General features: G+C 37.3%; 1 protein-coding gene across 1 annotated transcript; it reads left to right on the plus strand.

Moving 5' to 3' along the window:
• Nucleotides 1–10,626: 10,626 nt before the first annotated feature.
• On the plus strand, nt 10,627–11,136 carry LOC128572677 (60S ribosomal protein L12-like). The gene has a single exon (XM_053572714.1). The coding sequence runs from the start codon at nt 10,642–10,644 to the stop codon at nt 11,134–11,136; it is 495 nt and encodes a 164-aa protein (XP_053428689.1). The 5' UTR covers nt 10,627–10,641.
• Nucleotides 11,137–13,068: the final 1,932 nt, after the last annotated feature.

Genomic DNA, 13,068 nt, shown 5'->3' on the forward strand with positions numbered 1-13,068 from the left:
TCTATGAACATGTGATGTCTTTCCATTTATTTATGTCTTATTCTTTTTTTATTGTTTCATAGTTTTCAGTGCATGAGTCTTTTACTTCCTTGGTTAGATTTACTCCCAGGTATTTTCTTCTTTTAGATGCTATTGTAAATGAAATAATTTTATTAATTTACAAAAGTTGAACTCATCAATTTTTCTTTCATTGATTTGGTGATGTCTCTATAACTCACTACCAAATCCAAGGTCACATTTATTTCTCTATTTTTTTTCTAGAAGTTTTAGAGTTTTTCCATTTTACATATGGGTCTGTAATTTTCAGCCCATTTTTATGTAATTTCTGTGTCTAGGTTTATGTTTTACATGTGTATGTCCATTACAAAGAAGATCGTCCTTTTGTGGAAAAGACTAACTTTTTCCTATTGAATTACATATGGACATCGATTGTTCCACATATTTTGAAAAGACTATCCCTTTTGCATTGAATTTATTTGTTAAAATTAAGTTGATTCTTTTCATTATTGGTGCTGGGAAAGGTAGATATCCGCATGTGAAACAATGAAGTTGGATCTATATCTTATGTTATATATAAAAGTTAACTCAAAATGGATCAACCACCTAAATGTAAGAGCTGAAATTATAAAACTCTCAGAAGAAAACAGAGGAGAAAAGCTTTAAAACATTAGATTTAATTATGATTTCTTGAATAGTATAATAAAAGCACAGAAAACAGAAGAAAAATAGATACTTTGGACTTGATCAAAATTAAAATTTTGTGTACAAAAGGATACTAGTAAAAGAGTGAAAAGACAACTCACAGAATGAGAGAAAATTTTTGCAAATCATTCAGTAATAAGGGACTTTTATGCAGAATATATGAAGAACTCCTACAACTCAAAAACAACACAAACCAAACAGCTCAATTCAAAAATGGACAAAGGACCTGAGTAGACATTTCTCCAAAGAAGATGTACAAATGAAGTCTTAGAAAGATGCTCAACATCATAATAATTGGGGAAATGGAAGTCAAAACCACAAGGAGACACCACTTTACACCCAATGAGTATGCCTATTATATGTTTTTCTAAAAGGAAAATAACAAGTGCTGGCAAAGATTTTGAAAAAGTGGAGCTCTTATACTCTGCTGGTGGTAATATAAAATGATGCAGCTGCTGAGGAAAACAGTTTGACAGTTCCTCCCAAAGTTAAACATACAACTGACATATAACCTACTAATTCCAGCCCTAACTATACACCCAAAAGAACTAAAAGCAAGCCTCAAACAGATATCATATACCAATGTTCAATACGCCATCACTTATGATAAGCAAAAGGTAGAGGCAGCCCTGACAAATGGGTAAAGAATGTGGTTTATTCATTCACTGGAATGTTATTCAGCCTTTAAAAGAAATAAGTTCTGATATGTGTTGCCGCATGGATGAATCTTGAAAACATTATGTTAAAGAAAATAAATGAGACACGGAAGGACCCATATTGCATGATTCTATTCACATCAGTACTGAGAATAGGCAAATTCAAAGAGAAAAAATACCACAGTGATTACTAGGGGAGATGAGACAATGAGAAACTATTGTTTAATGGGTACTGAGTTTCTGTTTGGGATAATGAAAAATTCTGGAAATGTAGTGGTGATGGTTGTACGACCTTGTGATTATATTTAATGCTGCTGAATTGTATACTTAAAAATGCTAAAATGGTAAGTTTTATGTTACATTATTTTACCACAACAAAAAAAAAATCTGTAGATTCTATTTGTGTGAATTTATTTCCAGAATCTCTATTTTGTTCCATGCATCTCTGTGGGTCTATTCTTTCATTTATACCACATTGCCTTGATTATGGAAGCTGGAGAGAAAATCTTGGAGTCTGGAAATATGAGTCTGTCCACTTTGTTTTTCAGTTCTGTGGTCCATATATTTTTTAGTCATTAGTTTTATTTTGCCCTGCTAAGATGATAGAAATAAGACATTTGTTACCTTTGGGTTACTGCTCTGCAGATGAAAAAGTACATGCTATATATTTCTACTTCCATGAGGTTCTACAATAGTCCAAACTAATCGATGGGCAAAAAATACCAGAACAGCGATTGCCACTGATAGTGGGCTGAATTGGTGATTGTGTTGAGAGACTCCTTCAGTACCCCAACTCTGCACCTTAACTGAGAAAGAACAGGTCGTGGAGGAAACTAAGCAACGGTACCCTAAAAAAAGTGTTAAGAAAACCAGCAGAATGTGGCCTCATAAAAACCAAAATGGGGTTTGGTGCCTATGGCTCAAAGGAGTAGGGTGCTGGCCCCATATGCCAGAGGTGGCGGGTTCAAACCCAGCCCTAGCCAAAATTGCAAAAAAAAACCAAAACAGTCTTTTCTTTTTTTTTTAAGAGGTGACTCAGTGTCAACACCCCCAGACCTTTACATTCAGGACCAAGCACCGTCCACTGAACGTAGCGAGAAGAAAGTTGTTGCCAACCTGTGAGAATGATGTCCTCAGGGTTTAGGAACAAAGCAAGATCTTTTATACAAACGTAAGTCTGTGATTTCTGAAAATCTCACAAAAAAAGCCTTAAGCAAGAAAAAGTAATTTTCAGAAATAGTGTGGCTGCCTCAAATACTAGTTCTGATTTCTGAACACGGTTCCTTATATGATGAAAACAACCCGAGCTTGTCCCTTTTTGATTCCTTTACTTCTGCATCTTACAATAAATCTCTTGTAATAGTGGGCAATGTTATTTAAGAAGCCTTATGAACAGCCATAGTTTGTGACAAAGTAATGTGTCACCTCATTAAAAGATTTCAAGTTTACTTTTCTTGTTATTCTGGAATGTAACTAGAAGACCTTCTAGGAGGAGCTCTTGTACTCTGCTGGTGGTAATATAAAGTGATGCAGCTGCTGAGGAAAACAGTTTGACAGTTCCTCAAAAAGTTAAACATACAACTGACATATGACCCAGCCCTAACTATGCACTGTAATTGTAATTTCTTGATTTGCTGTAACTCCCCCTTCCAGAAAGAATAGCCATTTTTTTCCCCATATGGGTAGATGTTATTCCAGGATAAAATGTTCTTCAAAGTTTCAAATAAGTCCCTATCATCTGGAAGCAGGACAGCAAGGTCCTTACTGTTTAAAATTGTGACATTGAAACAAAGCAGAGTAGACTCTGCCCTTCTCTACACATCTTCTAAGGCAGTGGTCCCCAACCTTTCTGGCACCAGGCACTGGTTTCATGGAAGACAATTTTTCCACCAGCAGGGAGGACGGATAGTTTCAGGATGATTCAAGCGCATTGCACCTCCACCTCAGATCACCAGGCACTAGGTTCTCATGAAGACAGCACAAACTAGATGGCTTGCATGCACAGTTTATAGCAAGGTTACCACTCCTATGAGAATCCTGACAGGAGGTGGAGCTCATGCTGTAATGTGAGGGATGGGAGTGGCTGTAAATACAGATGAAGTTTGGCTGGCTCACCTGCCGCTCGCCTCCTGCTGTGCAGCCTGGTTGCTTATAGGCCATGGACCAATCAGCAGCTGGGGGTTGGGGACAGCAGCTCTACATCACAGCCCCTTGTTTTCCAGAGCAGGGGTTAGATTTTTAGAAACCTCTGTCTGTTATATTTAGGAGATCAAAGTATGTTACTCCAAATGTATCTCTCTGTAAGTGTCGGTGACAATCCTGAATTTGCATAATAGTCTCCAAGAATTTTTCAAATATGCACTGTGGATATCTGCTTCTGCCTCTTGATCTTGCCTCTTGCTCTCAAGCCCAAAGCACCTTGCTATAAAGTATTGAAAAACACCTGGGAGTGTGCTTTCAGCCTGAGCTTTGCCCTGGTGAGCATGGAAAAGACTCTCATTCCTTTCAACTGTGGAAAATACCATTCAAAGAGATTTTAAGGCTGGGTATGGGGGCTTACACTTGTAATCCCAGCATTTTGGGAGGCTAAGGTGGGAAGATTACTTGTGAGACCAGAAGGACAAGACATAGCAAGACTCCATCTCTACAAAAATGAAAGAAAAAAAAAGGAAAGGAAAAAGAAAAAATTAGCCATGCATGGTGATGCAGGCCTGTACTCCTAGCTACTCAGAAGGCTGAGGTGGAAGGATCACTTGAGCCCAGGAATTTGAGGCAGCAGTGAGATATGACTGTACTACTGCAGTCTAGCATGAGCAACAGATTGAGACTGTCTCAAAAATAAATAAGAGGAAAAAAGATATATTTTAAAGACAAAGCTTCTAAGGAAAGAATAACAAGTCATCTCACCTGCTCCTTGCTCACCTTAACTCTCTTTTAACTTTATGCTTGCGTATGTTGGTAATAGCAGTAATCATCATTAGTGCTAATCATGTATTGACCACATACCATGTCTTAGGTATTTCTAAGTGCTTTGCTCATTTAATGCTAAGAAAATAAAACAATGAGGTAGGTCAAATGGTTATACTCTTTTACAAACAAAGAAATTGAACCTGGAGTTTGCGAGGTAACTTGCTCGTAGACACAATAAACAGGTGCATGGAGCATTCAGCCCCAGATTTCCCTTTGCCTCAACCGTAGCTGCCCTCTCCTTCTGTGTGAGTGACTAGGGGAACAATTGTTTCACCCCTAGACAACATAAAGGAGCAAGGGGACATGGACCAATGAAGGGGTAGCCCTTGGTTCTTGTAAAACCAAGTCAAGTGAAGAAGATCACTGGGGTTGCCAGGACAGAGGGTACATGTCAGAGCCATTTCTTTCCAGAGTGTTAGCTCTGGTTTCATTTATTTGTGTGTGCTGTTGGGGCTCAGAACATGATATCACAAAACATGGAACTAAAGAAGCAATCTGAAGGTCTCTCTTATCTCTTTCCTCACACTCCATACTCTGTCTCTTCCGAAGCATAGGACGTGGCTACCCTTTTAAATTTATTACCTACCTAGAAACCGGATGCGCAAAGAGGAACATAATTGCCTTGGATCCCTTCCCTGAAATTTCACTAACCAGAGAAGATCAAAAGTCACAGAGGAAGGAACTGAAAGTTAAATACCATGCCTAGAAATCGGATGAACTTCTGCACAATTGTCTGTTCTCTGGTCCCCATACAATTCCCAAAAAGAATCATTCAAACATAATGTCTGCCTCCTGGGCATTCCCCCCTAAAAATTATGCTCTCCTGCACCCCGCCTTTCTCTATGAAAGGGTCTATAAGCATCTAGAAGTCATCAGCTTATTGGGAAATCATTCTCCTATGATTCTCTTGTGCTCTGCCCATGAAAATAAATTTGTTTATTTTTCTCCTATTAATCTGCCTTCTGTCAATTAATTTTCAGTGAACCTTCAAGAGGTGAAGGGGAACACTTTCCCTCTTCACCCCTACACACTCTGGAAGTGGAACATTAGTACTAAAGAAGCTAAGAAACAAAAAATAAGTAAGGTAGAGGAAGAAAGAGAGGAAGAAGAAAATGAGAAAGCGTAAAAGGAAGAAAGAGAGAGAGAGAGGGAAGGAAGGGAGGGTAGGAGAAAGGGAGGGAGAGGAGAGAGAAATAGAAAGAAAGAGAGAAAGAAATAAAATTAGGGAGGGAAAGATAAAGACAAGAGATAGAGGGAAAATGGGAGGAAATTTGAACCTTTTACTGACTCATCCAATGGAGATTTCTTCTTTGTTAAAAAAAAAAAAATTTTTTTTTCTCTCACTTTTACATTGCTGGTGGGACTACAAATTAATGCAACTCTTTTGAAAGGAGATATGGAGAATCCTCAAAGAACTCAAACTAGATCTCCCATTTGATCCTGCAATCCTGTTACTGGGAATCTACCCAGAAGAAAAAAAATCATTTTATCATAAGGACATTTGCACTAGACTGTTTATTGCAGCTCAATTTACAATTGTGAAATTTGGAAACAAACTAAATGCCCACCAATCCAGGAATGGATAAACAAGCTGTGATATATGTATAAAATGGAATACTATACAGCCTCTAAAAGGATGGTGACTTTACATTTTTTGTATTAATTTGGATGGAGTTGAAATACATTCTTCTTAGTAAAGCATCACAAGAATGGAGAAGCAAGAATCCAATGTACTCAATTCTGATATGAGGACAATTGATGTTCATACATGGTGGGGGAGGGGGAAAATGGGGGAGAAGGAGGGAGAGGGGGTGTGGGGCCACGTGTGTGACACACCTCTTGGGGGTGGGACACTATTAATAGAGGGACTTCACCCAGCAAACGCAAGCAGTGTAATTTGGCTCATTGTACCCTCAATGATTCTCCAACAATTAAAAAAAAAAATTTCCCTTTGTTTAAAATAGTGACTTTTTTTTTGTTCAAGTATTAGGTATGCAACATAACGACTTCAGTTCTTAGCAAACGGGTGAAAAGGACAGTTCAACCCATGTATTTCAAAAGGGAGAGAACAGATCCAATTCTAATATTAACTGTTTAGGATTGTTGAAGGCAAAGGGAGCAAAGCCCGTGTTTTTGAGCAGAGCTCCATCTAGTGGCCAGGAGTGGATGCATTTACATGTTAAAGCAATCACTTGGGAATGAAAGGTAAGAACCAGCTAGACAGGAAGTAATGAACACAAAGGCCGTGGAATTTCCATCTCAGTTCACTCTTGGTCCATTTTCTTAGACATAATTTTACAACTTTAGTTGTACATTTTATCATTCAAAATACAGATTAAGGCTTTCAAAAATGGCAAAGTTAAGACATTATTATTAATGTTATTGCCCAAACTGATTCTATTGCCCACTGCTCTCAAGGAAGCCAATATCTTGAATCAGTAGGTGTTGCAACAGAGAAAGAATTTAATATGACAGAAACGCTTCAATTATAAAATTTTCATGAAAGACCTTCCCCACTTGAATCCACACCAAAGCCCATTGCCTTTTTTGTGAAAGCATTCAGAAAAAGAAAGAAGAAAGAAAAGAAAAGATCAATTTAGATAATAATATGAGAGACACATGTTTCCTACCTTATGATAATTCAGACTAGTAATTATTTTTAAGTTAGTATACATACTACTAAGGAGTGCACCACTTTTTAAAAAATGCTTTATAGTTTATCATTAGTAATCTAAATTGAAAATTCTGCGTTTTTTTCCTTCTGCATGTTACCTACACAAAAATTGCACAGTGAGTTTGCTAGATCATTCTTGTGGAGCTAAGCTTTGAGATACATTGCAAGAATCCCAGCTTTTATTGTCTTCCAGCTGAGTTACATTTGAAATGAGCTTTTATACCCATTAGCTACAGCATTGCTTCTATGATGTACCAAATACATAGCATCTCTTCTTTTCCACTTACTTGTGTTAGAGCTCTGAGCTCCCCCACAATCTTCTTTTTCCCTTCAGTCTTTTCCTTTGCCTAAAAGGTGTAGTCATGTACTTAATTTTCATATATATCAAAAAACATAAATCTTTTTTGTATACATATAATTAAAACTAGAGTACAAGATACATTTATCCATCATAACTTAATAGAATATACATGCACGGGTCTATTTCTGAACTCTGCTCTGATTCACTGTCTCTCTCTATGAAAACATCAACTGGTCTTGAGTACTTGGGCTTAATTTTAAGTCTCAAAATTTGGTACTGAGTCCTTTCAACTTGTTCTTATTTTTTAAAGATAGCTTTAGTGATTCTAGATGCTTTGGCATTTCTATATAAATTTTATATGTAAATAAAAGTGTTCTTGGAATTTGCTGGGAATCAATTTGGGAAGAATTCACGTTTTATGACTACTTGGTTTTTTAACTCATGCATATGTCTCTCCATTTATTTATGTCCTCGTTGACTTCCTTGAGGAATCTTTGCAGTTGCAGGTATAAAGATCTTTCAAGGCTTTAAAATTTTTCTAAGTATTTGATATACTTGTCTCTGTTGCAAATGGAATACTTTAGATTTTATTTTTGAGTTATCTGCTGCTAGTATACAGAAAAACAATTGCTTTTTTTGTATTTCGACCATGTAGTCTGTGGCCTTGTTAAATTCACTCACAGATTGCTTAGGATTTTCAACATAAACATTGCATCATATACAAATACAGTTTTACTTCTTTCTTCCCACACTAACTTCCCTCCCTTCTTTCTTTTTTACAATTATTTATTTATTTAGTTTTGACTTGGTTTAGTAGCTCTAAACTCCAGTACAATGCGAATAGAAGTGGTGAGAGCAGATACGCTCGATGTAGGAGGTAAGGGTTCAATATTTCATTATGTATGTTAGCAGAGGGTGATCTTTGTAGAGGCCCATTATGAGGTTGAAGAAGTTTGCTTCTCTTCTTAATTTGCTTCTATTCATGAGTTTTTATTATGAATAATATTGAATGTGGTTAAATGTGTTCTGTGCCTATATTGAGAGATAATGTGTTGTTTTCCTTTATCATTCCGTCAGTGTGGTGAACTCTATTAAGTGATTTTCTACTGTTCAATCAATCAGTGATTTTCTACTGTTTGCATTCCTAAAACTCTGCTTGATCATAACGTAACATCCTTTTTATATACTCTGGATTTGATTTTCTAATATTGTTAACAACCTTTGCATCTATGTTCATGAGAAATACTTTCTGCAATTTTCTTTTCCAGTCAGTTGGGTATCAGGGTAATACTGGCCTCATAAAACGAGTTGGGAAGTATTCCCTCTCCTATTTCGTGAGAGCTCTTTTAAGACTGATGTTTTTTCTCATTTAAGTGTTTGGTAGAATTCACTATATGAAAATATCTATGATGTAATCTCCTTTATGGAAATATTAGTTATTATAAAATAAATTTCTTTAATAGATACAGGGCTATTCTGATTTAATATTTCTTCCTGTGTCCATTTTGAAATTTGTCATTTTATTTCAGTTAATGAATTCATTGCCATATAGTTGTCCATAATATATATTTTTTATTATCCTTATTATTAGCAACATACTCTAAACAGCTGAGCTAACCTGCCATCTTATCCTTGTAATGTCTGTTGGATCTGTACTGATATTCCCTCTCTTTGATTCTTAATCATAGATATTTTGTATGTGTGTGATTGGTTTTACTAGGGGCTTGTCAATTCAATTATTCTTTTCAAAAGGATCATTTTGGATCCTATCAGTTGTTTTCTTTGTTTCCTATTGTGTTGATTTCTGTCTTTATCTTTGTTATTTTTTCTACTAATGTGGTTTGAATTCATTTTTTTCTACAACTTAAGATGAAAAATAACTGATAAAGTTTTTTTCTGGCTGGGTGTGGTGGCTCATGCCTGTTAGCACTCTAGGAAGCTAAGGCAGGTGGATTGCCTGAGCTCAGGAGTTTGAGACCAGCTTAAGCAAGAGTACAATCCCCCATTTCCACTAAGAATAGAAAAAAAACAGCCAGGCATTGTGGCTGGAGCCTAGAGTTGTGGCTGGAGCTACTGGGGAGGCTGAGATAAGAGAATCACTTGAGCCCAGGAGTTTGAGGTTGCTGTGAGCTATGCTGACATCATGGCACTCTATTCAGGGCGACAGAGTGAGACTCTGTCTCAAAACAAAACCAAAACATAAAAAGTTTTTTCTTTTCTAATAATATACACACTTAAAGCTGTAAATGTTCTTGTAATAGTCATTCAAGGACTAGAAGAGTCTGGAAGCCACAAAGACTGAGCATCAGCCCTATCCCAACACATGGACCAGGAGGGCAGGTGGGATGACATCCAAAGTAAAACTGAGGTGCCGGGACTCAGGAATGTGGGGAACATGGACGACAGACAAAAGCCACAGGTATTCATTACATCTATACTTTTCTTTTCTTTCTTTTTTTTTTTTTACAGGATTCTTGGACTTCTTACATATATAAACAAAGTGAGGCCTGATTATATTACATAGCTCATTCTCTTTTTATCCTGAAAAGCTTCTTCCAAAGACAGCTTATGTTTTATCTTTATTCTCCCTGAATATAGCACAATTATTAATACACTGTAACCATTCACTATACTTCTTCAGTCAAAATACAGTTGTCCATTCACTACCCATGGGGGATTAATTCTAGGACTCCCCATGGGTCTACAAAATACACAGATGCTCAAGTCCTTTACATGCAAACACTATACCATTTTGCAATATGAAAATGCTACACCATGGTATAATGGTGTGGTATTTGCATAGCTTACACGCATTCACCCATATACTTTGTTTTTTTTTCAGAACATGGAAATGTTTAGTACAAATCGGTTTTGATAGTGCATGAAACTGTGGTTAAGTAATTTATTTAGCTACATGAAAAGATTAGAATTTGGTAAACAGGCAGTATTTGATTTATGATCCAGAAAAAAAATTACCACGAAATGATGGTAGTCATTTTATCTCTATTGTTAGAATCCATAAATTTGCTCTAGATCAGTGTTCTTAACCTTGGGTGGCTGCAAATTAGGGTCACCTAGGAAACTTTTTTTTTAAATGCTGTTTCTTTATTTTCTAGGATATTACCCATTTAAATCATCCCTACATTATTTACAAAACCTAATAACAATGTGATGCTATGTAAATAGTTGTTATACTGTGTTGTTTGGGAAATAATGACAAGGAAAGTAAAAATCTGTACATGGCTTATGGCTCTTGGCTTTCAGCTCAGAGGAGGCCAAGGTGCAACTTTCTTCGGTCCTCCCGAATCTGGATTTATACAACACCAGCCGCCTCCACCATGCTGCCTACGTTCAACCCCAATGAGATCAAAGGTGTGTACCTGAGGTGCACCAGTGACGAAGTCGGTGCCATGTCTGCCCTGGCCCCCAAGATCAGCCCCCTGGGTTTGTCTCCAAAAACGGCTGGTGATGACATCGCCAAGGCAACCGGTGGCTGGAAGGGTCTGAGGATTACAGTGAAACTGACCATCCAGAACAAACAGGCCCAGACTGAGGTGGCACCCTCTGCCTCTGCCCTCATCATCAAAGCCCTCAAGGAAACACGGAGAGACAGAAAGAAACAGAGAAACATTAAAGACAATGGCAATAGCACTTTCCATGAGATTGTCAGCATTGCCAGACAGATGCGGCACCCATCTTTAGCCAGAGAACTCTCTGGAACCATTAAAGAGATCCAGGGGACGGCCCAGTCAGTGGGCTGCAATGTCCTAGGCCACCACCCTCATGACATAGATGACATCCACAGTGGTGCTGTGGAATGCCCAGCTAGTTAAAAAGGACAAGGGAAAACGTTTCAATGAAGGAGCATTTGACACCCAGTAAAAAAGAAGTCTGCACATGTTCAGCACAGATGAAATTTTTTTAAAAGTGTTTTTGATTCATGATTGGTTGAATCCAAGAATGCAGAATGTCCACATGCAGAGGACCAACTGTATCTTTTTTAATCTTTAATAAAATTGGCCACAAGATGTCCCCACAGCTCTAGAAGATGTGTTTTATATCACGACAGACTTTTTTTTTTCTTTTCATTTCAATTGACTTACTTTGAGGATGCTAGGCAGGTAATATTTCATGAGATCTTTGTTCTAAATCTGGTTATGAAATGTTATACCCCTAAGAAACTAGGTATTAGATGTTCACAGTTGTAGACATCTTCAAACCTTTGTTAAAATAATATTCCCAAGTGGTAATGGTACATCTGTCTTTTAAAGATCCATATAAATAGTGAGAATCTTTGGTGGGCATCTCGGATTCTTAAGTTATCAGAAAATGATATTGCTACCACATGGTATTTGCAGCTAATTACAAATGAAGAAGAATTAAAAATGTGTCCTGTTAGTGTTTACTGCAAGATAAAAGAGGAATAAACATGTTGTCTTTGCTTGGTTTTAAATATGTGCTCTGGAGACTGATCAGTGAGTCTAGGCTAGTATTAGGGAGACTTCTTTCAGATTTACCCAATACATCTAAGTTTCTCTGGGTTGCTCTGAGTTGCTCTGGGTTACCCAAGAGTACTGGTTCTCTTCCTTATAGTTACTTCACAGACACCTGAATCAACACAGGTGGGCTAAAGTAAATAACTTGTTGCTTCGAGGATGTCTTAAGGGGAAGACATTCTGAAAATAACCTCTCACCCTAATGCACATGTGAGCTGGAGGAGCAAAACCAGATATGCTAGGCCTGGAAAGATAATAGAGGCAAAACCAATTTTATGCAGATGTGAAGGAGGAACCATTTTATAATCAAGATTATTTTCCTTGGTTGACTTACAAAGTTTTCTGTTTAGAAAAAAATTGCTTTTAATTTAATTACTGATTAGTCTTTACGGAAAATACAGCATTCACCTCTTCTCTGAGGGGGATACACTTCAAGACCCACAGTGGATGACAGATGTGAAGATGGTGCTGACCCCATCTATATTATACTACTGAATGCTTTTTCCTATGACTACAGATCTCTGATAAACTTTAATTTATAAATTAGGCACAGTAAGAGATAATAGGACAATTATAAAAATATACTGTAATAAAATTAGGTGAATATGGTCTCTCTCTCTAAATATCTTATTGTACATACTCACCTATTTTTGGACTACAGTTGACCATAGCTAAATGAAACCTCAGAAAGCAAACCCCATGGATAAGGTGGGACTACTATATAGAGACTTGATCATGCCTGAGTCTCTTTTTTGAAATGGAAAAGGTGAGAGAGTTAAAAAAAAAAAGTGTTCTCACTATTTTTTTAATCCACTGATGGATAGTTTATGTGTTGGGATATGTCCCCCGCAAAATTCATATGTTGAGGTTCTAACCCCAACTACCTCAAAAGGGGACCTTATTTGGAAACAGGGTCATTGCAAATGTAATTAGATGAGATCATAAAGTGGACCCTTGATACAGTGTGACCGATGTCCTTACATAAAGAGAACATTTGGACACAGACATGATTAAACTAGAGTTAATAGTCTTACGAGTCAAAAACTTACCAGAAGGCAGAAGAGAGGTTTGCAACAAGATTCTTTCCTGGTGTGCTCAGGCATCTTTCCTTCATCTCCAGATCTTTGATCTGTGAAACAATACTTTTCTGTTGTTTAAGGTTGTGGTCACCAAGCTCCAGGCAAGGACTAGCACTGGGCCATGGCCTGTTAGGAACCAGGCCACATAACAGGGGATGAGCAGTGGAGAGTGAGCAGTTTCATCTATACC

This window comes from Nycticebus coucang, chromosome 20 (assembly GCF_027406575.1).
Source record: "Nycticebus coucang isolate mNycCou1 chromosome 20, mNycCou1.pri, whole genome shotgun sequence".
Lineage (NCBI taxonomy): Eukaryota > Metazoa > Chordata > Mammalia > Primates > Lorisidae > Nycticebus > Nycticebus coucang.